The 24,746-nt window shown below is 37.1% G+C and overlaps 2 protein-coding genes across 2 annotated transcripts in view; one reads left to right on the plus strand and one right to left on the minus strand.

Moving 5' to 3' along the window:
* LOC134816909 (transmembrane 9 superfamily member 2-like) overlaps window positions 1-24,746 on the minus strand; it is a 129,731-nt gene that overhangs the window by 4,508 nt on the left and 100,477 nt on the right. The window contains exons 6-12 of the mRNA XM_063825927.1: window positions 4,113-4,240; window positions 3,223-3,355; window positions 2,369-2,487; window positions 2,015-2,206; window positions 1,591-1,696; window positions 1,079-1,211; window positions 759-878 (exon numbers count right to left, since the gene is read on the minus strand). Coding sequence (XP_063681997.1) covers window positions 759-878; window positions 1,079-1,211; window positions 1,591-1,696; window positions 2,015-2,206; window positions 2,369-2,487; window positions 3,223-3,355; window positions 4,113-4,240 — 931 coding nt within the window. The remainder of the gene's footprint in view (window positions 1-758; window positions 879-1,078; window positions 1,212-1,590; window positions 1,697-2,014; window positions 2,207-2,368; window positions 2,488-3,222; window positions 3,356-4,112; window positions 4,241-24,746) is intronic.
* Window positions 8,511-11,077, plus strand: LOC134816910 (allatostatin-A receptor-like). The gene is made up of 7 exons (XM_063825928.1): window positions 8,511-8,612; window positions 8,765-8,860; window positions 9,036-9,199; window positions 9,426-9,609; window positions 9,734-9,964; window positions 10,173-10,290; window positions 10,448-11,077. Exons 1-7 carry the CDS (start codon window positions 8,544-8,546, stop codon window positions 10,609-10,611), a joined length of 1,026 nt encoding a protein of 341 aa, XP_063681998.1. The 5' UTR covers window positions 8,511-8,543; the 3' UTR covers window positions 10,612-11,077.

Below are 24,746 nucleotides of genomic sequence, written 5' to 3' on the forward strand. Positions count from 1 at the left end.
GTTGCAGCATGTACGGATGCAGGATTATTATACAGCATGCGCAGTGAGCACGATGTCAGAATTATTTGCGCGTTGGAGATTTATGCGTATTTTATAAGGAAATCATTATTTTACGACCGTTGATCACTTCACAGTTACATCCGAGTAATATCGAAACGCGCAAATGGCACCCTGCTATTATGTTATATATAATATCTTATGCACACCACTTGGTGATGGTACACGTTATTATAAGTAGTACAAAGTTCAGGGAGTTTACAATGAAATAAAAGTGTTAATGATATTAGGTTTATACAGCCAATATGTGAATATGTGTATAGCAAATGCCCCACTGTGCAAAGTGCAAACTGAACTATATTGTTATATTGAACTATAATTGAATGATGTTTACAGAGTGGACACAATGGCAATATGTATTGCGACACACAACGTAATATATAATGGCCAACACCTACAAAATATATGGGAGAATAAAGACCTTAATATTTTAGTCTCAATAAAGTAATTATCACTTTTGTATCCTTGTATCCTATAGTCCTCCGGTCACCAACTACTCCATGATGGCATCTAAACCTACTACTATACTATAACTATAAAACGTGTGATGAAATGCTCCATATTATCTTCGATAACATAATTAATTCAAACTATAGGCCTTAAAAGATCCTGTATTGTATAGAAATTCACGAAACTCAATTTCTCACTACTTAATCAGTTAATACTGGATGCTGGAATGTAGCACGTGACAAAATACGTACTCTTGTAAATCCTAGCAGAGAAGTAGCCGGCAGGTGATCCGAAACAGACGTACATGACCACACCCATACTGAGCAGGAACCCTCTGTTACCAGGGTACAGGAAACCAAGACACGATACCACTGGGAGGGGAGGAGAGGGTTAGGGTGGGGTACTTGGTATTTCTATCTTAATAAATGAATTTATAACATTTTGCTGGAATAATTGTATGTATTTACCAATGAAACTCATAGTCGTACTGCTTCATGTAAAATTTACACGTATGGCATACCGCATATTTTGCTCAAATAATCACATTTATCAACACATCACTATTTCTTACCGAGTGTAACAGAGATCATCATGAAGACCTGAGCTCCACTTCCGATCAGGACACTCAGCATCATACCCTTCCTGGGCGGCCTGAATACATCTCCATGTACCAACTTCCAACCAAACTCTTCTTGCGGGTCCTCCTGTGTGGAAATTAAGTGGAAATTAAGTTTCTGTACTAGTGAATGTACTCAAATTAAGAATTGGGGTTTTTGATCACACGACACTGCAACTGGTTTGGATTACAGTTTTGAAATACTAGCTGCGACGAATTCTATTATAAATTTCTGCGGTAAAAATTGATTGCAGTTTAACGTAAAGTGGAGTAGTAAAAAGTGGTATGAGCAGTAATAGTGGTAATAGTGGTAATAGTGGTAAAAGTGGTATGAGCAGTAATAGTGGTAAAAGTGGTATAAGCAGTAATAGTGGTAATAGTGGTAATAGTGGTCTGAACAGTAATAGTGGTAATAGTGGTAATAGTGGTAAAAGTGGTAATAGTGGTAAAAGATGTGGGAGACTTACGGGATCAAGTTGGTTATATCTGGCAATATCTCTATGAAGGGTCCTCAGTAAGATCATAGCAACCATCCCACTTAAGAATAACACTATCACTATACTGTTTAGGATACTGAAACAAGCGAGTTACAAATGGTGTTCAATATGGTTAAGTTCATAGAAAGGTCTTATTTCAAACTTTCTTACTCTCAAAATATCTGAAAATTACATAACGTCATAGTACAGTAAAACCCCGATTTACCGCAGAGTTTGGGGAAAGGAAAAAATCCGCGGTAAATCGGGGTTTACGGTAAATCGGGGTTTTGTTTTTAAATTATACATGTAAAGCACTATTTGAGGAAAGGAGATGTCCGCGGTAAATCAGGGTTTGCGGTAAATCGGGGCGCGGTAAATCGGGTTTTTACTGTAACATAAACCGTGTCACACTTACCTATACCACTGTACGTTGACTTGGTTACTTGAGTTGAGGAGATAATCCCACCTAGAGGCCCACTCTACCTTGTTGTTCTCTACCCATGTTACTGAGTAGGTGTAGGGCACGGTGAGAGACCCAGAGGAGTCGAACTCTAGAGCCAGAGCTTGGGAGTTACTGCAGGATTCACCCTCTCCTGAGCTGGCGTGTCTGGAATTGTAGGAGATGACAGATCGTATTATATAGAGCAGTGCAAGAAATCGGGGTTTCTACAACCTTTTTTCTGTGGTTTTTTAAGGTTGAAATTTTCTAGAGGCAACATTTGGAAGTATTAAATCGATAAAGATTGTGACTTTAAAATAAGTGACTTACGAGGTAGGTTTGATTTTGACGGCGACAACTCGGCCAGATCCATCGTTCATACTCTTATACTCTATCGTAATCTCAACATGGTTCAGAAGATAGTAGTACTCCTTTCCACTTACATGAGGCTGAGGGGTTTCAGACTAGAGAGTGTTAATATTTGGGTTCGTTATGATTCTTCGAGATTTCAATCATAACTGGGCTGCTATTGTGAACAAGATACATAGCAGATCTAAATGTTAATCATAACCGGGCTTGGTACTTTAGATAAGCTGCCATCGCAATTCCAAAACTCTTGTTATATTTCAGAGTTTTGTTACGAATAAGGTTTCCACACAATAATAAGGTGTGACAAATCTTTTAGTTAAACGATCAATAACTTTACAAAAGCCAGTATTGATATCTTACAAACTATGTGTGTATCATAAATTCAAAATAATCAAACATGATCAAAATAAATAGGCTAGTTTAATTATAGCTAAAGGACGGCTTCTAGCTAGATTAAGAAAAAAAATGGCTCGATCTAAAATCATAAATTTTACACTTTTCACAATCAGCAGTGCAAAATCATCTTAAAGGGGAGGATACGGGCTTGACAGAATTTTAAAATCTCAAGAAGAACACTCAGAACACTCATGTGAATATTATCGATCGAGATATTATGGGCAAAGAGATTATTGGAAACGTGGCAGAACCCTTATAATACCTTACTGTCTGAGTGCTTGCTTTCCACCTATTGATTTTTCTGTTTAAAAAACCAAAAGTCAAGTCCTTACGACTTACAAGCCTCAACTCATCCAATAGTTATTTAAGTCTAAAAATATATGAATAAATTATGTTTTTTAATTGAATTAAAAACTCACGGGGTCACATCTGCTTAGAGTTTGTCCGTTCTTGTCAATGAAACATCCCACAGGGAATGAGGTAGTGCAGATATCCTTCTGATTGGAGTTAGTGTTCTGTGTACACCAAGCTACTGGCATGTTATCTACCACCCTGAGGAAGATTACAGTTAGTACTCTGATAACATTCTCCTTTTCAGGCATGTTATCTAGTATCTACCACTATTAGAAAGTTAGCTAGAATCTACATAACATTCTGGCATGTTCTCTAAAGAGACACAATATCATATCATTTACCACTGCACCAGTGTCTCACGATACTAGTAACACTTGTACAGATAAAGTTACAATTGAATGGCACAAACATTAGCCAATTTTTATCACAATTCTGCGCTCTTATATCGTTTTTTCCTGATCTATTTGCAGTTCGAGGACACTTTTATATTTTGTGATGTGAAGTGTTAACCTTGAACCCAGTAACACATGTTAAATGTACCTCATATAAGCTATGGTGTGAGTTGTACACTATATGTGTACCTCATGAAAATGTGTCCCTACCGGCAGTGTACATTCAGAGTCGTGGCCGTTATTTGACGACTATTTTAACAAGATAAATTATCTTAAAGAGTGTGCATGGGTCCGCATGGGTGATGTAGAAGGAACAACTACTATGTTTTACACTAGAATGTAACCTTTACACGCAACGCTCCTCAGTTTACGACGTAATCTTTACAAGCCAAACTGGTACATTGTGCAATAGTGAATAGTGTACGTCACGACAAATCTCACTCCAGTGTAATATAATGATGTTTGAGTCAGGCTCGTAGCAAAGTCCAGGTCTCCTATACCAGCCCTCTAATATAGCTAATAAGATAATAACATTCCAGTTGATAACATTCCAGACTTATTACCAGTGTTGTTGATAATCTTGAGCTATAATCTTCTTTATTGCCTCTAGGTTACTGAGGTCATCCTTATTATCCTGCTTGTACGTTTTGTCGCACAGCTTTTTACATGTTTCCGATTTCTTCCACTGAATCTGAGGGAAAATGTGTGTAAGAATAGTGTTATCATATAGTACATTAATTACCTAAAACCACTAGAGTTGTTTGAGATGAACTTGACTAATTTCGTATGCATTCTGCAGGCCAGTGTAGTCTTTAGCTAGAATTTTACATTTACTTTTTGGATTTACGCGTGCAAGCGAGATATACATTTGACCATTTATTTCACATTACATTTGACGTATTGGATACCCTGTAGGATGACTAAATAAGATACACATTTCAAGTGGAGTTTGGATAGTATTTTTAAGAAGCAGTTTAATTAATTGGGGGAAGATAAAGCAGGCTCCTTCTGATCACATACTAATCTTGAAATTGCGCCAACTCAGGCCCTTACATATCAAAACACTTTCATCCCTCATACATCACTTTTATTTTCAGGATACGGTGTACTGATGGGTTGTGCGTGATCAAATATTTTGAGAAGAGAGCAGTTGGCATCGACTTTCAATGATTCAGTTCTAAAGAACCTTTCGACGGCTGCTTCAGTATTTGTCTATATATAATCCACTTTTGTCTTTAACTATTACTGTATAGTAAATAAAGTTTTTGGTTCTTTGTGAGGCATTCGCATAGCCGTGCAGCAAGGATGTTATAGGTTGGATTTATTTCATTAATCTAGATTAGAATGCCCCATCTTCGAATACGAAGAATTCTATATAACACCTAGTTGACAGTTTAACACGATCGTCATGACAACCACGCTGTCAACCTGCGTTTTGTTTGTAAATATCTGTACTATTTCCTGCCGTTTCATTTCTCGACTCAGTGACTTAAGTATGTGTTTACTGTTCTGGGAGAGACAAACATCCCGCTACATTCACGCCAAAATACAAATTTGCAATTTAGGATATTACCTTATACATATACATGTTATACACATTATATGGATTGAACTGCGAGCAGATCATTTCATATTACCTAAAATTCCCCTTCCTTACGGAACTAGAATAGATACAAGGTTGCTTATTCAACCCTCCGTATACATTACGTAGAATGTACCAGGTTAATATCAGACAATTTGTCAGATCCTACATTACAGCGGTATAAACTGTCAGGAGTGTTTGTTTTTGTAAATTGTTACTTGTTGCGCCCATTTGAATAAAATTGTATTCACTTGTTACCATGGCCATGAGTATAATAAATCCGCTTGTTAATCTCAAACATTCTGTTGTCTTCCTTGATTCAATTTTCCTAAGATTCTAATTGCGTGCCAATAATTTTAAAGTGAGTGGCTAAGCGAGAGCTCAATATTCTAACAAGGAAGTACGGGAAAAACCCCTCGGACGCCCTTCTACGAATCCGCTTCTACTCTAGGAAGAAGGACTATAAAAAATTGTTAAAAAGGAAAAAGGCTGTTTTCTTCCAAGAGTTAAACCAGGAAATTCTGCAGGAAAATAAGATTTCGTGGAAGAACTTGAAGAAACTGAAGAAGTTTAACGAAAAACCCTCCAAGCTGGACATATTCGACATGGCGAAGTTCTACCAATTCTTTCTGGATCTCTACAAAAAGAAGGATACAAACTTCCCACAGAATAGAACAGTGACTAAAGCAAATGAACAAATAATGAGCATACTAAATGATGAGATATCATCGAAAGAGGTTGTACATGCGGTGAAAACACTTAAGAATGGTAAGGCAGTTGGACTAGATTGTTTACTCAATGAGCAGCTTAAGTCTGCCGCCCAGAACCACTGCGCTCTCTCAGTGTTAGTTAAGCTCTTTAATGGTTGCTTGGACCTTGGTGTCTACCCATGGAACACTACGATTGTGAGCCCACTCCACAAGAAAGGATGTATCTACGACCCCGATAACTACAGAGCCATCGCGATCGGGAGCAACCTTGGCAAACTTTTCGCGACAATCCTATTGGACCGTTTGCTAAAATTCAGGAAGGAACATTGCCCGGACACAGTAAACCAGCTTGGCTTCTGTAAGAATGCTAGAACTGTGGATCATCTGTTCACCCTTTCCACTTGTGTAGACAAATACGTGAATAACAAAGGACAAAGACTCTATTCTTGTTTCGTGGATTTTCGCAAAGCTTTCGACTCCATCAGTCGTGAAGCTCTTCTGTACAAGCTCTCAACCCTTGGTATAGATGGAAAATTCCTAAAATGTCTAGAACATATGTACAAGAATTCCAAAGCTAAGATCAAGCTGATCGCCAAAATATCAGACTCATTTGATATCCTTGCAGGTACGGAGCAGGGCCACCCAATGAGCCCCGAACTATTCAAAACTTACATCCACGAACTTTCGGAACGACTGAACAGTGTTCAAGACATCTCAAGTCCATTGCTGAATGAAACTATTCTGACCCACCTCTTGTGGGCAGATGATCTTGTCCTCCTCGCACTTTCGAAAGAAAGTCTTCAGGTCATGATCTCTGAACTTGAGTCATTCTGCAGAGAATGGGGGCTCACGGTGAACACCAAGAAAACCGCCATCATGATTTTTAATAAAAGTGGAAGGCAACTCAAAGAGAGTTACGGTTTTCAGTACATGGGAGCAACAATCCCATCAGCGAAAACATATTGCTATTTAGGGATCACCTTCTCACTGTCGGGCAGCTTTAAGACAGCACTAAACCTTCTGCGACAAAAAGCTCTCCGGGCATACTTTGGACTGAAAAGTGAAGTAGACCTTAACAATATATCCAAGGTCGCAGTTCTTAAACTGCTCGACTCCCTCATACTGCCAGTTGTATCGTACGGAGTGGAAGTCTGGATCAGCAGTAGCTCAGGAATTAAGGCTTTTGCCAGCAAAACTGACAATACGAAGCAATCCCCACTGGCAGGCATTGCAGCTGACCCATTCGAAAGAATGCACCTCGCCATCCTTAAATGGACCCTTGGAGTTGGCAAATCTACATCTAACGCAGCTGTTTGGGGAGACTGCGGAAGAACCCCTATTGTAATTCGATATGTTAAACAAGTCACCGATTTCCATAATCGCCTTGCAAGACTTGAACTAGAAGACTCACCAGCCCTAGCCAGGCACGCTTTTGCTGAGCAGAAGAAACTTGATTTAGGTTGGTTCAGGGCACTGGAATCAATGCTAATGATACTCGACGAGAACAAACTTGAACATCAACTTTACAACCCATTGTTATGTCAGGAAAGGGCACATAACCGATTTATCAATCCATGGGAAACAGAAAGACAAAGCAATAAGAAGCTTACGTTCTATAATAAAGTTAAAGGTGCTTTCGAGCAGGAGCCGTACCTCACGCTACCGTCGAGAACTGGAAGCAACTTAGTGGCTAGGATCCGAATGAGCGGACATAAGCTAAACGTAGAAACTGGAAGATATGGGAGCAGAACTGGAAGTCAACATCACAGAATTTGTGAATTCTGCAGCGAAAAGTCCATGATGGAGCTCTTTGTTAATCTTCCTTGTGTTGATCCGATAATAGAAGATGAAGAACACTTCCTTAGAACATGTCCCAGGTACCATTCCAGTAGGACTAACATGAAGGAGCCCACAAAGTCATTACTATTTCATGACATGAAGAGCCTCTTTCTACCGGAGCACATAGTGGAATTCACCAAGTTCGTCGCTCAGCTATGCAGAACACGATTCCCTATAATAAAGAAGAAACACGAACATTAGTGTCTCAGTACGGGATATCACATTTTCTCCACAGCCCCTTCATTTTCACTTTTTCTTTACACTCATCAAACACCTTATTGGTAACGGATTTTCTATTTGGATTTCGGACTTTGACCTTTAGCTATGCTGATCTGACATTACCTCACTGTAATATAGATCTATTTTTTGTAAACCTTGTAAACCTTGTAAACCTTGGCGGTCCGCAGTGATGAAAAGTCACTTAGCAATTAAAAGATCTTAACTCTGTAACTCATATTCAAGCTTCAAGTTGGAATTTTGATAACATTATTTTTATACACAAAGTCAGAAAATGATGGACCACTTTCGCTAGGAACAAATTTGCTCTTAATGAGATTTTTAAACAACCCTCAGCTCAGACGCTCAGTTTGAACTGATTTGTTTCGCAATGTTTGCCTTCTCCACATTATTCAGTTTGATAGTGATCTTCCTTAGGTATTTTAGTTACACGGAGTTAACTAGGTAGCTGCTGGGCTTATATTGTTTAAACAATACATTTTGTATACATTTTTTACACTACATATAATACATCTATTACATATATTGTAAAATTAATAGGATCCAATCCAAATTATTTATCACATTTTCAACCATGAAATATTTCTCATCCCAGCAAGAATAAATATTTGATAGTTTGTTAGTTTATGGGATATAATGTGGAGGATACCCCGTGCTTAGATCAGAACGTGACATGTACTTTCAGTTTAGTTAACGTAAGTTAATTTACAAAATTATTAATGTTAAGCTTTGTGAATTATTTTTTTGACTCAGCTCAGCTAAATTCTTCAAAAAGGTGCACAATTTTCGACTGAAGAGCCTCAAGTTTAAACTCAATGTTGGGGATACTAATAATTATTATTTTCAGGGAGGCATCTTGACAAGTGTGGGGATCATTGGTACTTTTCTTAGCGCTTTTACAATTTACGCTCTTATTCGTCATGTCAAGCTGCCCTACTGCCAGGTAATTATTATTTAAGTCATTGGATCAAAATTAAGATGCGTATCAAAGGCATTTTATTAAATAAAACTTAGAAATGATTATTTATTTATATTATGTGCCTCAACTACTGTAGTAATAATTAATTAAAATAGGAAAAACCTGCTAGTATGCATTGACACCGAGGATTATTTTCCAGAATTTGTTCATCCTGAACGTGGCAGTCAGTGATGTTTTGATCGCTATGCTTGGAATTATCCGAGGTCTTGGGATTTTATCTCCCCGATTTATTGGATATGACGTGGAAACTGGGACACAGAATCAGTGGTGCTCCGCTTATACTTTCATTGGAAACACTCTTTGGTAAGGAAAATATATTTTGGAAAATACATGACAGCAATATATTCATCTTACAAGTTACATCGTCCCAGTTTTTTCTAAACCAAATTAATGTCAAAAAGGCAAATTTGATATAGTTTTTAAAGCACATGCACATGCAAATAACATGGCTGAATGTTCCATACCAATTACTATGTATTTGATTGATTGAAATAAATTTTTTTAAGATTATTTAACAGAACTATTTCAGGATGTCAGCAATACCAGTACTGATACCTCTAACAGTAGATAGATTTGTGGCTCTAGTATTTCCTATGAGATATAAATCGTTCATGACAAAGACAAATTGTAAGATTATGGTCGCGTTGACATGGACAGTCCTAATTCCTATCGTCATTATCGACATCGTAACTCTCTCCAATAAATCTAACGAGGTACATTTAAGCCATTTGGTTTTAGTTTGATAGTGAAATGATCCCATATCAAAAATGTAAACATCCTCCGGGAGACTTTCAAAATTTCTATATTACTGTAATCCTTAATCAATAATCTTTTCAGCTGCTATATCAAACGACATACCACAGATGTGTATTCGAAAATGATTTATCTTGGAAAAAGTCCGTATACGTTTTATTTCCATTCATAGTAATAATCATTATGTACATAACGATGGTGTTCTTTGTCAACAAAGCGAAGTTGGAGACAAAAAAACTGCTTATCATTTCAACTGCGATAATAATAACTGGACTGATAACTAACATACCAGATCAGTTACTCATTAATTTCAAGGTAGTAGCTTTTAATATTCCTTTATATTACAACATACCCAGCCTCGCCGCAACATTAGTAAAAATAATAAGCATCTGTACAATGTACACTGTACATTACTACATAACTCACTAATGCATGATTGAACATTTTATAAGAAAAACCATTTTATCCATATTCATAAATACATAATGTCCGTGCCATTCCTTATATTGAGACATATTATCAGGTGACTATGAGCTACGAAGTTTCGCAAGTACTTGCTTTAACATTTTGGTACACTAACTCCATCTGGAATCCTATCATATATTTCTGTAGCAACAAACGAACTCAACAAAATTTAGCAGGTAATTCACACCTTTTCAAAACACCAACTGGCCTCTTTTAAAATAATTTTGACAAAAATTCCAAGTCATACAACAAGGTGTCAGAATAATTGGTGTGTTTGAAATGTAGATGAGACGATGTCGGTAAGAATCAGATTTCTAAAGTTCATATTTTCAGCGACACCAGTGGGTAAGAAGATCTCAGTAGCCTCAGGAAACATAGCACGAAGAATAAGCTCTGTTACAGACTCCAAAATGTTTGACAGTTCATTATTTTCCAATGAGATAGCAATTGGGACAATTCAAGAAACAGATGAACGTGTAAGTGAAGCGAACTTTTGATTCCTTGCCAACTTTTCTTCAGAATTATTACCCCAAGAGAGATCCGCAAACCTTGCCTTTCGCTCGTTTTTAAATATAACTTTATGAGAGAAATAAGCTGATTTTTCAAACTTTACTATCTAGGAATGTTTTTACATATGAAAGTGCATGATTTTGGTAACTTCATACAAATATTTGTTCATAAAATCTGAACTGTTTAAAAAGTCCATAATCTTGGTATTTCAACACTAAGTCTCGCTTGAATGACTTGAATGACTTGAATGTACATCTTTGTTGGGTAATTTTAATGTCGAAGCGTGTAATAAATGTTAGAATTTATTTATTTATTTATTATACATTTTTATCACATCCAGACCTGTTAGAATTTCTACCTGTAAATTTAACATACATTATGGATAACAGCTAATCTATTAAGATTATTGCACGACTTGCCAGTTGCTTTTATCTGTATTAAGTTGACCGATTTAACAATTCTTGAGTTTATTTTTGTATTTTACTTTAACGCGCGATGTTGCAGTTAAAGGACATAATGATAAAATACTAAGTAATTATAAGTTATAATTACGTTATAATTTATAACGGTTCTGCACGAAACCCTTTCCCAGATCCACGCCTTCGATAATATTTAAAAATCATAATTTTTCGCAAACATATTAGTTCATATCTAGCAGCAGCAGCACAATTTGGCAGGAGTTGAGATGTTTATTTCAGTCAAGACTTACTGTACATACTCAATGATTCGTTAGTACATCTATTTATATAATATCTTGTATCGCGGATGAAATGGACCAGAGTAACAAATAATAATATAGCTTAGTATCTGTACATAGTTTAGTGCCTGTTTGCCATAGTGATCGTTATTCACACATTAAAATTGTTGTGAATTATTAGAGTGACGTTCGATACTGCAGGGATTAAATCGCTTGACAACTTCAAAGATGTGACGTAATTGGCTATGAAACATCTTAATCCCCTGGTTAAATTCTGTTGTAAGGACTTTATTCTGTTAGACAAATCTATTGATATTTTACAAGCATACAAAGTTGAGTTAAAGTATGAAATACTGTATTGTCTTTTACATGGTTTAAACAAAAAATATATCCAAACCAAAACATAACAGCACATTGGGAAATCAACCTCACACGATGTTATCTTAACGTTCCATTGAGGTGCAGTTTCATAGTGGTTTATGGGACTCAATGTAGAAGATACCTCGTGCTTAAATGAGAATGTAACATGCACCTTCAGTTTAGTAAACGTGAGTAAATTCATAATTTGTATATTCAATATAATTCAGGTACATAAATTGGGAATTAGGTATGAGGGTAGCAGCTGGATTCCCCGATAAATAACATGATATTCCCACATTCAGAAACACGCCATCTTGCCAGGCAGCCTGGGAGGAAATTTTTTTTGGGAGGAAAAAACGGGAGGAAAAAGAGGAAATTTTTGAGAAGTTACTCCTAAATTTCGAAATATTTTTTTGATATAAAGACAAATTAATTGAGGAAATTTTTGAAGAAAATTTTTCGATTGTATAAAAATCAAAGAGGAACATCCTGTCAGTTTTGGAACACAGTGAAATATTCTGATTGGAGAATGCAGATTGCTGTTGTGAAGTTACCAAAGTTACGTGAGTACTTGATTCTTTTCAATCCCAGTTTATTGCTGTCCTACAAATTTCTTTAATGCCAAATGCCGTCTAAAACACCCTATTTCGCAAAAAATTTCCGTCAAGTTGCCTTACTGTCAGGTATTTCAACCTAAAATATACCAGAAGGGGCGTTTTTGAAATATATATATTATGACACGAAAGGTTTTTTCAGTAGTACCTAACATATTATATACCTAAGATTTATATTGCAAAGAACTACCATGAGAGGCCCAAATATGGGATTATTGGTTTATTGAATCGTTCATTAGCTTTTCATGGTATACTACGTACTGTACTTAAAAGTTAGAAGTTAGAATATTTAAAAAAATTCAACTTGAGCTACCTGGACTGTAGTTTGACACCTACCAAACTAGCGGCTACTTCAGATTCTTTACTGTGAGCATTATTGGAAGTCCACCTACTTATAACAGTAATCATCTCCCAGAATCTGTTCATCTTAAACGTGGCAGTGAGTGATGTCTTAACAGCATTACTAGGCACTATCCGGGGACTTGGCATTCTCTCTCCTAAATTGATGGGGCATGATGCGGGAACTGAGTCACAGAATTGGTGGTGCTCTAGCTATACTATTCTTGGGAGCACTCTTTGGTATGGAAGTAAAATTAGCCAATCCGTACATTACTTTTGGCCTAGTTTTAGAACCAATTTTCTAGATTCCACAATATCTTACCTTTAGGGTAATAAAGCCCCGCCGCGCAGTGAGGATTATTATTTCAGGATGTCAGCAATACCAGTACTGATACCTCTTACAGCGGATAAATTTGTGGCTCTAGTATTTCCTATGAGATACAAACCTTTCATTACAAAGACAAATTGTAAGATTATGGTCGCATTGACATGGTTAAGCATTATAATTCCTATCTTGCTTTTCGACATTGTGACCCTAGCTAATGGAACCAATAAGGTATGTATCATGTATGATCTGACGGTCACAACATCATTTATTCTTCGTCAACAAAGCTAAGTTGGAGACAAAGAAATTACTTATCATTTCTACTGCTATAATAGTAACGGGATTGATAACTCACATACCTAATCAGTTACTAGTTACATTCAAGGTTTATAAATGATCTAAAAGGCAATAACTTGACAACAAATTAATTCATTCTTATGTATTTTGCTGATAGTGCAAACCTCTATCATGTATAAAGGAACGTATTCAAAAGCAATTACATGTTCTGATTGTCTAAATCTATACCACTCGCCAGGTAACAATGAGCTACGAAGTTTCGCAAGTATTTACATTGACATTTTGGTACACTAACACCATCTGGAACCCCGTCATATACTTTGCTAGACTGAAACGTACTCAACAGAACTTAGCCGGTAATAGTAAATTATTATAGTAATAGTAAATTATTCCTAACTTTTTTGTCCCAAAAAGTCTACCGGGGCCGAGACGACTGAAATTGACTTAAAACGGCCGAAGAAACTTTTTGGCCGAAATATTTTTCAAAACTTCCTGTTCCACTGTAAACAATACAAGTTATATACATAAAATTAATAAGTTATTTTTTTCAGCAACTTCAGTAGGAAGAAGACTGTCATTAGCTCGACGATTCAGCACAGTAATCCATCCTAAAATGATTGACAATAATTTGGTATTTTCAAATAGAGCCGCAATAACGACGATTCAAGAAATAGCCGAGACAGAACTATGACACTACAAATTTGAGTAGATTAAGGCCCCCCTCGCCCTCTGGCCTTAATTAGTTTATGTTTATGACTGGCAAATAATGATGAATAATTAACAGCACCAGTTATTTAATATCGTTGTGTTTTTTGTGTGATAAAATTAATTAATTAAGGAGGACATAAGTTAGTTCCTGACGATGCTCTTTGACACGAAACATTTATTAGGCTAGATATTTAGTTGTCTCACTTTGAAACGATTCGTTCCTACATCTTTATATCATTTCGTAACAAATGGTATTATAAATTACAACTTTTATTTACCGCTATGAACCCGTCATAAGCCGGGGACTACTATGAAAGTGATGATGCTGTGTTGTTAAAAGACCTTCGACCAATCAAAGATGTACCTCATCACGCCAAGCAGTTATGCTTGTAAGTGAATATACACTTATAGAGTACAACAACTTTATAACACTCCTGATGTGATGTGCGTTACTACATTTTTAGTATTTTTTTTCGACCCCCTAGCCTTTACATCTTGGCTGGTTTACGTGATATCATGTGAACGATCCCCAACTACATGGTAAATTAGAGTGAGAGGGAATTGACTTCTTTAAACGATCGAAATAATTAGTTAGAAATTAGAATGTCCGTTAAATAAACTAATAATACAAAGTTTGGTTAAATCTTATTATGATTTAAAGTTTTATTTCATAACATGTTAGCCAACTTTATAACTTATTAATAGTTCTATACTCCACATTTAAAAAAATTTGAATACAATTTGAGTGAAATAATTTTTATTAAATGACATACGAAACTATTTATAGCCTAATATTTGTCAAAACAACGCGAACTTTCATAGAAAGGGGCAATCATTTCCACAGAGATTCCTGCCCCTGGACGAAGATACCATAAAATATTATTGTACTAAACTTCTAGTTTCACCTCAATGTACACCGTAAATATAGTTTTCGTGGCCTGAATCTTGAGATATCACATTCCTTTCTTTTAAAAGGAACTAAATACCTATGCTGTAATACAACAACTCGACTAGTCACTCAGTGCTCATTAAGGTACATAGTGCAGACTACGTCTTCTAATTTTGCTTTCAGTTGGAATAATAAAACCCCCTGAAGAGCGTAAACAAAATAGTATAATCATTTGTTTGCTATCAACAAACGTCTATATATTGGTTAATGTTTATGACTGCACCGGTTAAAACTTAATCAGAAGTACACCGAGCACCAGCAATGTACCTTTCTTTAAGGAACTAGATAGCTAATACCTATGTTGTGGTGGGTATAAGTCACGAGGGTGTAGGACACGTGGGCGACACGTGACCTCCGCCCTCGACCCTCGTGACCTCCGCCCTCGTGACTTCCGTCCTCGTGACTTCCGCCCTCGACACCGATTCCCGCTATGAACAACAACTTGTTTCAATCATAACACTACATCGTGCAATTCCTTTGTATTCTGAGTTCTGACATCTAATTTTGTTTTCGGCTTCAATAATACCTTTAAAAGAGCGTAAAATGAATAGTTTAATCATTCGTTTGTTACCTCAGCTTGTTTCGATTTCGGCTTAAATAAAAATTATCGAAATTTTTCGAACTAATTAGTATTTTTATTGTGGCAAAGTCGCCTAGTTCGAGCCACTCAAGCTAGCTGTAACATAAAAACGTTTATCAGAACAACCATCTTAATTCTCGTAGCTCAGTAAATTCGATATCCCAGAGAAAGATTACAATCAAAAGTGCAGAAATAATATGGTATATAATGTAGAGGACAGCGCCTGTTTGAGTAAAAACGAAACATGCATTTTCAGAGTCGTTAACGTGAGTTTTGTTTGAGGAAAATCCTCTTTTACACAAGTTCAATTTACTTCATTGCAGTAGAGACATGCTCTTTAATCTGAGAATTTGAAGCTCATTTGCCGATGCACAATCACAACATTTTGATTATTTCAGGGGAGTGTTTTGACATTCATTGGTAGCACGGGAACTATTCTCAGTGCTTTTACAATATACTGCCTTATCAAACATGTTAAGCTACCAAAACGTCAGGTAATCTAAATTGGTCACTCATTTCCACTAGTTATATACGCTCATAAACTTATTATAAACAAAATCGGATGATGTTTAATATAATCTCAGCGAATTACGGGTAAATGCCTCACAGAATGGCTAGCCTCACAGAATGGCCAAATTTGTAAATGTTTTTGTAACTAATTTTTTATATAAGACTGGTAGGTTTTGTGGATACCATATGAAACAAAAGTCTTCTGGCAACACTTCCTGTGGTGAAATCATTAACTAGGACCACATTTTCTGGCATAAATATGACTGTTTATGTAGAAATTTTGAGCACTGAAAATTTGTTTTCAAATTTTTGAACTAAGTTTACATTTTGGTGAGAACTTCTGGCACCAGTATGACAGAAGATGTTTAAAGAATAGTATTCATCAAAAAAAACGAACATTGTTCAATATAGGAAGAAAAAAATGCTAAAATGGCTACACGCCTCACAAAATGGCCAAAATATGCCTCACAACATTTGTTTTCAAATTTTTGAACTAAGTTTGCATTTTGGTGAGAACTTCTGGCACCAGTATGACAGAAGATGTTTAAAGAATAGTATTCATCAAACAAAACGAACATTGTTCAATATAGGAAGAAAAAAAAAAGCTAAAATGGCTAAACGCCTCACAAAATGGCCAAAATATGCCTCACAAAATGGCCAAAATTTAAAACTCCTTTTATTCAATGAAACAATAAGTCTAAAGTATTCACAAGCTATTTATCATACAATAACACCCCAGATGGAGTGTTTTTACAGCCGAATGAAGGTTATAAATCATGAAATCAGGGAATATGAACAACACCACAAAAAATGGCCATTTTTGGTGTAGGAAATTATGCCCTTTTTATTCAGTTCTAAGAAATTTCACCTATATGGGGGTGTTAACAAGGCATATTAATACAAGCAGCATGCCTGAAACAAGAGCCAAAGGTTTTAGAAAAATAAAATTTTCTCGTTTTCATTTTTTTTTGCCATTTTGTGAGGCATTTTTTGTCTTTTTTGTGAAATAATTTTTCACAGCTCAGTTTTTTCGTGAGTTTTAGGTTATTACCCCATTCCTTGATAGGTTTTCTAACAACGTGTGGTGATAGAAATTTAAAAAGTATCTCCATCAAAAAATTATAGAAATTCAGATTTGGCCATTCTGTGAGGCATGTTTTTGGAGGAAGATTTTCCGGCCAATTTTTCTCAAAGAAAAAATGGTTATGAGATTAAATCAACCCCCGGGAAGAAATATATGAGTGTCAACTTAGCTTCTTATGAGATAAAAACTGGAATAAAGTGTGTTTTGTGATTTTGAGAGACCTTCCTTTTTTTGGCCATTCTGTGAGGCATATACCCGTATATAATAATTTAAAAATTACTTAGAATCGACAGTTATAGTCGTAGCGCAGCTATTCATCCGGTCAACTTCATGAAATAGCAACAATTGCAGATATCATACCACTTTAAGTTTAATGACAAAATAAATCCCCCAGAATTTGTTCTTATTGAACTTGGCAGTGAGTGATGTTTTGATAGCAATGCTAGGACTCTTCAGAGGTCTTGGAATTATCTCATCGAAATTTGTTGGTTATGACAGTGATACCCAAGAGCATAATTGGTGGTGTTCTGCTTATACTTTCATCGGAAACACTATTTGGTGAGTACATTTTGTAACACTACACATTTCAACAAAGAACTCGCAACTCGTTTAGAACACTCCCGTGTTATTACTTTAGTCGAGTGAAATGATATTTTTAACGTGATTACAATTATTACATGTGCTAATGTGCCTAGATTCTAAATCGGAATTTACAGGATGTCTCCAGTGCCAATGTTGGTCCCTCTCACATTTGATCGGTTCATTGCATTGGTGGTTCCTATGCGGTATCACATTTTGATGCAAACCAAAAATTGCAAGATCTTGATTGCAATGAACTGGATTATACTCAGTGTGGCCCTTATAACTGATACTGTACTTCTTAGTACCGGTTCTGAGGTTTGCCTAATGCCTTAGATTAATCTTTAAAGTTTGTTGACCAAAAGTACCGCCTCTATATTTGGATTTAGATACTTTCATGCATACATTTTAATTGTGTCACAATCAATGCAGTGCAAATGGTTTGTCATAATATGAGATAAATATAATAATTACTAACTACATTTATTTCAGATGGTGTACCAAGCATCATATCATAGATGTATCTTTGAAATAGACCGTACATGGAAGAAGATTGTTTTTGTCTTGCTACCTTTTTTAGCAATAATCATTATGTACGCTTTGATGTTGTTTTTCGTCAAAAGAGCCAAGATAGAAACAAAGAAGCTCCTCATCATGTCTTCTCTTATAATAGTTTTTGGATTGATAACTATTATACCGGATCAACTGCTTATAACATTTGGGGTAAGTCACTAGGAGCACAATATGACATACATGAATGGTACAACACAATTCCAAGAAATATCTTACATCTTAATGGCGAAAAATTATGAAGGCAACATGAAGTCAGTAATGATTAAAATTACTCATGAATATTTACTTTTGCAGGTTCGAATGTCCTATGAGGTGGCCCAGATCACTACAGTAACGTTCTGGTACACAAGTTCCATCTGGAATCCCATCATATATTTTTGTATGAACAAGCAGACCCAAAAGGATTTAGCAGGTATATAGTTTATCACTGTAATCTTGCAAAATAGTTGTTTTTAGTTGTTTTTAGACCGAGATGGAACAGATATTCGGTATTCCTTCTTACATGTAAAATTCATATCATTGTTTGAACTTTGATGACTAATTGTGTATATTTTCAGCTATCAAGAAGATTCCCAATGCTACCCGTAGGATTAGCACTTTCAGTGATTCTGATGGTTCAATAGTGATAGCAAGAATACCAAGCAGCCTGGACAACTCACATACTGTTACAGCAACACCAGTTCCTATGCAGTCCATAAATGAGCAAACGAAAGGCACCAAGTCATAGAGTTATTTAAACCATTTGAGTTTATTTTGCTGAATATGAACTGGAACATTATTCAAATTTAGCTACGATGATTTTAACATTTTTTTGCATTTTAAATTTTCATCAGAAACGGTCATTGTTTGCGTTTTAAAAATTTGTATTCAATGCGATTTTCAAAGTGATTTAGATTTTTTTGATTTTGTTTAATAGTTACAAATGTTGTAGGTAAATCAAGTTTTGTGGGGCCTGCATACGTTGATACAATTACGAATAAATATAACTGATATTATTTTTCCTTTTAAAATGTAATAACATTGTTAATTTTTCATCATAACCAATAACATGTATCAATTCTACAGAATTAAAAATTAATTTCAAATTGTCGGTTAGTTTTTAGTACAGTGGAATTCCACTACAAGATAGTAAAATTCCACTGACTGTGTCGGGTCTCTTGGATATTATACAAAATTAATGAGCCAGAATTGGGTCTCTTTATACCCCTCCCTTGCTCCGTAAGCCATTATACAGTATACACATAGCCATTGTGTAGAAATTACAAGCTCTTTTCCGAACTCCTTTCCACCTTGGTAATATTATGTGAACGATCCCCAACTAGACGGTAATTAGTTCTACTAACGGTCAAAATAATTATTAATTATATCCGTTAGATAAATGATAAATGATTAAATTGTGAAGACTGGTTAAAACTTCATTAGTACACCGAGCAACGGAAATGTCTTTTTTTGCCTGAAATTCTTGAGGTATCACATATAATCTTTCTTTTAGGAACTAGATACGTAATACCTATGCTGTGCTACAACAAATAGTTACAATCATAACACTACGTCGTGTAATTGCTTTGTACTACGTCGTTTGATTTGTTATCTATTTGAATAAAACTATCCTAAGCTTAATAAACTACGTCATCTAATTTTGTTTTCGGCTTGAATAGTACGTTTAAAAGAGCGTAAATTAATTGATAGTGTAATCATTCGTTCGTTATGTCGGCCAGAATAAAATCAATTGAAATGTTTCCAACTAACTAGTATTTTCATTGTAACTAAGTCTTCTAGTTCGAGTCACAGCTACTGAAGCTTGCTGTACTAACATAAAACTATGTATAAAAACGTTTGGCCAGCAATTTATCAGCAGACAAGGCATACTATTACTGTTATCTTTTTCATTAAAACTCATCCTCATTAAAAATACCGGAATAATATTTCATTCATGATACATTTTTTAAGTTGTTTTAAGTATTTGTTGTTTAAATGTATCATTCATGTCGTTACGTGTCACGAATAAATTTGTCGTATTTACAATTTTCTTCTTCTCGCCAATGAACACCAATATTTTTAGCATACGTAATTTTTTCGATAGAACTTAGAATTTAATTTTGAACACGTTTTTGCTTTAATATAAACATGGCACACCGGAAATTTTAACAATTTAAATGCCCTCGGATTATGAAAATAACGTACCCAAATTATATGAGATGTGACTTCCATGAACTTCCCTGCCAAGATCAGTGTCTGCAATTTAGTTCCTACTATTACTACCACTTAGACAAGTTCTTTTTCTACATTCTATGACTATAAAAACCATTATCATTCGGGAACTCACGCTAGTGAGCTCCACTCGATACTCGGGATTTTTTACATTATTCGTAGAAATCTGTGAATTGAAGGACAATTGGAGATTTTGGTGAAGGGTATAATAATGTATATTCATGGAAATTTTGCTACTCATATGCCAGCATTATCCGGGAAATTGATCTGCCGAATTTGGAGGTCTGGACAATTTACTGAATTAAATGTTGCTTTTTAAGTGTGCAAAATGAAGTATGTATTGGTAAAATACTGTTATAAAATTAATCACCACAAAATTCAAGAAATTTTTAAAGGTTGTTCCAAATCAATATAAACTAGGAAAGCCCTGCTTCCTAGACGGCTGATCACTTCTCCTCTTTTAGATAAACATATACCGGCAGTTTCCAGGCCAGGCTGGAAGGTAGAAACTAAAGAATCAAAGATGCTAACCCGGTTATCTAAACAATATCACTATCAGCTGATTCGGACCGACCGCGGCCGCACCGAGCCAAAACTGCTTAGTTTCGGGTTCTAAAGTTCCGCGAATTCTTAAATTCCGTGAACAGATCTTTTAAAAGCAAGATGACTGATCTTTAGCTGGCAGGTAGCAATCATAAAGTCACGTTACACGTTTTAACGATAAGAAAATATCACGTTATGACTGCTTTTTCGAGCTTATCCACTGCTAATGTGACTGAAGCTCTGGGAAATCGTGATAGTTGTGATTAATAAACTAATATCTCAGAACCGTAAAATGTCTCGTTTTTAGCATTCCAAGTATTTGCTGTAAATAGTTTACTTTATAATTATGTTTTAGATGTAATTATATAAATGTCCAGGATGAGGATTAGCTGATCCAATTTTCGGCATGGAAAACTAATTCGTCACTATGGAAAACTAATTCGTCACTATGGAAAACTAATTCGAAAAAAATTAACGGCTGGAAATTTTGACTTTTTGAGATCACATTACAACTTTACAAGGGGAGTTCCCCCTTTTGTTCTGGTCCAGAGCATTAGCCAGGCAGCTTCCCGGTAATTCGAGCGGCTGGGTGGGTCCTGGGCGGGATTGGTGTGGGTTCGTGCTCCTCGTGGTATGGTCTGAGATCTGGGGGTTGGCACGGGGGTGCGGCGGGGATGGGTGAGTGGTGCTGGCTGGAGGGACGGTTACTATTCATACCGACCAGCTTAAGCAAGTAAAGTTGTTTGCAGTCGGGACGGATGGGAACTTTGAATCGACAGTTAGCATTGCGATCCTGGCTCTTGTCAAACTCTCGGGCCTTGGACCCGTTTCTCGGGGCTAGCACGGGGGGTTTGGGCTCCCGCCTCTCGTCTGGGGCCTCCTGGACGCTTTAGAATTGCTGGGATTATAAGTACGGCGGCGGAGTCAGTCCTGAGCACCAGAGCATTCGTGAAGACTCCGCCCACTTACTCTGATTTATCTGACTGTAATTCCTTTCAACCCACTTCTTGTTCGTGTCTTTCATTCTTGGATTGATTGGAACTGCAGCCTGGAGTCGGTTAAGTGACCTTGACGTGGTAAGGGGGCTTACTCGGCTTCACTCGACCTGCCGAAACTAAGCCGTACTGTCCAGCTGGGCATCACTGGACATAAGTCGCACGTGCACTTCTTTTGGCTATTTAACTCACCTGATCCTTCCTCCCTGAGCACTCACAGCTTTCATTCACATTGAGCTATAGGGTTTTTGAAGTTTAGGGTGTGCGCTTCAGGTCGGGCCCTTAATGCCGATCATTAGCACCCATTTTCCCTGTTTTATTGGGCGGCATTTCAACACTGTCGTCGTAGTATTTCTCAGCATCTTTCTACGATTCGCAGAAAGTGTTAAAACTCACGATACACCCTCACTGATCAACCATTTGCTTTATAGATCGTGGATAGAGTGTGCTTCGGCAAACACGAATGTATGTGCACGGACTCTTGGGTCTGACTCATGCACTTTGTGCACCGTCCACGAACCCTATAAAGTAATATACTGTAACAACACCAAAAACCAACCTTTACTACCAACAGTGGTGCCAACTGGAGGGACGGTCACTATCCATAACGACCAGCTTAAGCAAGTAAAGTTGTTTGCAGCCGGGCCGGATGGGGACTTTGAATCGACAGTTGGCATTGCGATCAGACCAACAACCTACTTTCAACCGACCACTTTTGACTCTCGGCAAGTCTCAATGGTCCAACCGACATACGACATTATTGTGTTAAAAGCTAAAAAAATCATATCTTCGCGCGGGTGCGCGCATCCACGTGAGAACATATGGTCACAAACAAAAGATAACAACAAACACAATTTCACACACAAACGTCTATTGAGCGGACTGTGGGAGCCATGTTCAGGGAAGGTCTGGCGGGGGCTGTTTGTCTGGAAGGGACCATGCGTACCTTCTGGAGGGCCAGCTGCTGCTACCCGACCCTGTCCAACTCCTCAGCGCCCCACCGGCAATGATAGGTCATAATACCTGTCTAGGGGGAGGGACGGCTTCCACTCCGCTCAATGACGCTCAAACTAGCACAAAAAAGAAGAGACGCCAAAAAAAGTTAAAAACTACTATTGCAGCACGCAATAAGCAGTCTGAAACTTACTCTGTCACCCAAATTAATCTCAAACGCAAGTTCAATGCATGGAAAACCCTCCTTATCAACACTCACGGCCGGAGTAGTGTAATATGGTAAGCTAGTTGCAGCAGTATTTATATATATATTAGGCTTTTTAGATCTTTTAGAATATTCTAGTATAAGTATTGAATAACCGTTAGGATTAGTATAAGATTAGATTAGATTAGTGGAATAGATTATGGATGGTTTTGCGGAGGAAGGCACGTGTTAGTCAGGTTAGCTAGTTAAGTTAGGTTATTGGACAGACTGGGCCGCGCGGTGTCACGTGGTTCGCCATGTGATGTCACGTGACCCAGTGCTGATAGGTTTTGCTTGCCCCGTTAGCGGCAGTTCTTCGGGAAGCATTTAACGGTAAGGTTGTAAAAGTTACCGCTTCCGAGGACAGTGTAGCGTGGCCTTCGAGTCGCTAGTCTTGGTTTATTGATCTAATAGTAATATATTACCTTTCGAGACTTATTGTTCGAACCCCCTGTTTCCTTTGTTCCTACCTAACTTAGGACTCGATCAAGTCATTCGATCATTTAAAGTTGTACGGCACTCAGTAGCCAGTAAGAGCTAAAGTGAAATTGCAGAGCTTGAGAGCTAGAGATTTGCAGGTATTCGTGTACGAGACTACGACATCGTACCCGTATATTTCTTTAAGTACCGCGTACGATACTTCAAGATCGTATCCGTGTATTTCTTAAGTACTGTGTACGACACTTCTCTATCGTACCCTTGTACATTTTAATTACCCGTGTACGCCACTTCGTTACCGTACCTTTGTGAGCAGGCAGAGTTTACCATCGGTACGCCACGGGAGGACTGTTCTGGTGCCTACCTTGTTTTACACTAGGAGAAATCCAATCATTCTTGCAACAGAACCGTACTCTAATAACAAAAACCTAATACCACCCATCAATAAGGATCTCACCCAATATTACTACAAGGTCGGGGATAAAAGACCCCGTGCCGCTATTGTACTGCACAAAAACCTGACAGTAAAATGTTGGGAACTTACACAATTCACAACAACCGATCAAGTGGCCATTAAAATCCAACTCAGCTCGACAGAACTCATTCTGGCAGCTTCGTACATGGATATAAATGGGCCGGTACCGCCACAAGAAACATCACCTCTAGCAAAATACGCAAATGATAACAACATCCCGCTCATTATAGGGTCGGACACCAATTCCCACCACACCCTTTGGGGGAACAAGGCATGCAATAAAAGGGGAGAGGAGCTTCTTGACTTTCTCTCCTCCCTAGGGCTGTCATGTGCCAACAAAGGATCATCCCCAACCTTCCTCAACTCTCGAGGCCACAACTCAATTATCGATCTCACAATAACAAACCAGTTGGGAGGAGATCTCATTAGTAACTGGCATGTTAGTGACCTTTACTCCAACTCTGACCATCGCTATATTATGTTCGATATAACTACAGGGCCAAAGAAGGAACCCAAACAGATCCGACTAGTCAAAAACACTGACTGGGACAGATTTGATGAGATCCTATTGAATAACCCCAACCTTAACAACACACAAATCAACACTACGACTGAAATTGATCACAAAATAGACATAATCAATACTG

The sequence above is a fragment of the Bolinopsis microptera genome, chromosome 6 (genome assembly GCF_026151205.1).
Source record: "Bolinopsis microptera isolate Bmic1 chromosome 6, MBARI_Bmic_1.0, whole genome shotgun sequence".
NCBI classification, from domain to species: domain Eukaryota; kingdom Metazoa; phylum Ctenophora; class Tentaculata; order Lobata; family Bolinopsidae; genus Bolinopsis; species Bolinopsis microptera.